The sequence below is a fragment of the Colobus angolensis genome, unplaced genomic scaffold (genome assembly GCF_000951035.1).
Source record: "Colobus angolensis palliatus isolate OR3802 unplaced genomic scaffold, Cang.pa_1.0 Scaffold97, whole genome shotgun sequence".
In the NCBI taxonomy this organism is placed as follows: Eukaryota; Metazoa; Chordata; class Mammalia; order Primates; family Cercopithecidae; genus Colobus; species Colobus angolensis.
Window position 1 is genome coordinate 6,615,122 of NW_012123709.1, and position 1,934 is coordinate 6,617,055.

The 1,934-nt window shown below is 52.7% G+C and overlaps 1 protein-coding gene and 1 pseudogene across 1 annotated transcript in view; one reads left to right on the plus strand and one right to left on the minus strand.

Moving 5' to 3' along the window:
- The window catches only part of LOC105505038 (putative GED domain-containing protein DNM1P46), a 4,825-nt gene extending 4,494 nt beyond the window's left edge, over positions 1-331 (minus strand). Inside the window, exon 1 of the mRNA XM_011932724.1 lies at positions 236-331. Within this exon, the coding sequence (XP_011788114.1) occupies positions 236-331 (96 nt within the window). The remainder of the gene's footprint in view (positions 1-235) is intronic.
- A 959-nt stretch (positions 332-1,290) lies between these two features.
- Positions 1,291-1,934, plus strand: part of LOC105505039 — an 8,131-nt pseudogene continuing 7,487 nt past the window's right edge.

The window sequence follows — 1,934 nt, forward strand, 5'->3', positions numbered from 1 at the left end:
GGAGACTCCATCTGTAAACACAGGTTCAAGCTATGTCCCCCAGCCCCCTCTTTCAACCAGGTGCCACCCTCTGCTTCTCTTCCATAGACAGCCTAGAGCTGCCACATTCCCTTAGGATCTGTGCCCTCGGGCCTGGCTTAATATTTTCCTCTCCAAAGAGCCATCTGTAGGGCCAGAGGCCGGCAAAGCCTAACTCATTACTGGATGCCGTTTCCTTTGCCTGACTTTCTGTGACTCCTCCCTTACCTTGGGGGTTTATGTTTCTTGTCTCAGGACTAACATTTCTCATTCCTCCACAAGTTGAATTGCTCACTGCAGTCAACTGAAGCATGCTTTTCTTGACACAGTTAACTCTAGGCACATGGCTGGTGTTTAAAAAAGAAAAAAAAAAAGCATTATGTCAATTTCATTGATCAACAAAAGTGCTGGCTCCACGGCAAAGTCAAGTTGATAGTGCCTGGGCCTCTGAGTTCAAGAGCCTTCTAGACAAAGGGCTCTGAGCTGAAACGCGAGCATGCACACAAATGCCTCCCCCTAGGTCTGATGAGATAATTTGGATACTTGATTGTTATCCCTGAGCATTCTCCTGCCTCATTAATGCACGTGTAGCCAACACAATAATAATCATAGCTAATAATCATAGCTGCTAAAGCTGAGGACTTTCCTGAGTCAGGCAGTGGCTTTAAAAACTTTAAAGTTTTCACACAGACTCTCACTGAATAATTTCTATTTTTCAGATCAAGGAACTTAGACTTACTGTCACATTTGGGATTAAGTTAAAAAAAAAAATACAAAGAAAGAAACTGAGGCTTAAAGCTGTCAAGTATTTCACAGCCAGCAAGTGGCTAAGTTGGAACTTGAACCCAGGCAGTCTACCCCCGGGATCCTATGCCCTTACCCATTATCCAGTGTTGGCTACACAAAACTAAAGTGTACACGTTTTCAACTATAAATGGGTGACATATTTTTCCTCTATTTTACCTAGGTGACTTTCAGTTTGGGGGTGTTCTACTTACACAATCTATTGAGCTGGACATTAACTGAGAACAGAAAGAAACTAATGAACTCTGAAAAACATAAAACATGAAGAACATGATGTCACCGCAAAAGACAAATCAGCACACAGCCTTCTTGTGACTGTATTTTGCTGACAGTCCATGAGCTAATAAGCAGCCTGAACTCAGCAGTGCTCTGTTCCCTTGGGACAGGGACACACACACGTTGGTGGTTGTGCCGCCCTGAGCCTCCAGTCAGCGAGTGTGAGGAAGGGACCAGATGTGTCAGGCAGAAATGCGCTGGGTCAAGGGAGGAGGGGGCAGCCGCGGGCGCGCGCACGCTCTGGACTCGTGCACCCGCCGAAACGGGTGCCAGCGGGGGCACGCTGGGTTGAAGGGTGAGGGGCGGCGGGGGCAGCCCTTTCCCAGGCGGTAGCGGGGGCGGTGGTGCTGTTGCCCTTTTAAGCTGCGGCTTGACGGGAGCCGAGCCTCCCTTCGGTGGAGTCGGTTACTATGGGAGCAGCTCCACAGGCCGCCACACAGCTCCCGCCAAGGCCTCCTCCGTGCCCTTTGCTCTTTTCCAGCCGCGCTCCCACGAGGGTCGAGGCGGCGGGGAGAAGCAGAGCCGCAGGAGCTCTGCCAGGAGGCCCCGCCGATGGTCGCCGCCATACCAGCGGTTCGGGACAGGCTCCCCTTCCGCGCCCCTCCCGCCCGAGTTGAGTGTCAGGGCTCAAGGCCAAACTGAAGTTGCTGGCATCTATCTTCCACGAGAACTAGGAGCTGCAGCGGCCGCTCACGCTCCACTGCAACATGAAGGGGCAGGGCGAGGGCAGAGAGGGGGCGCCAGGAGTCCCAGGCCGCAGGGGTGCCTGCCCCGGAGACGCCCCAGTTCCCCGCCCCTTTCTCCCGCAACTGGCCTGGCCCTTGCGCCCGGGACTG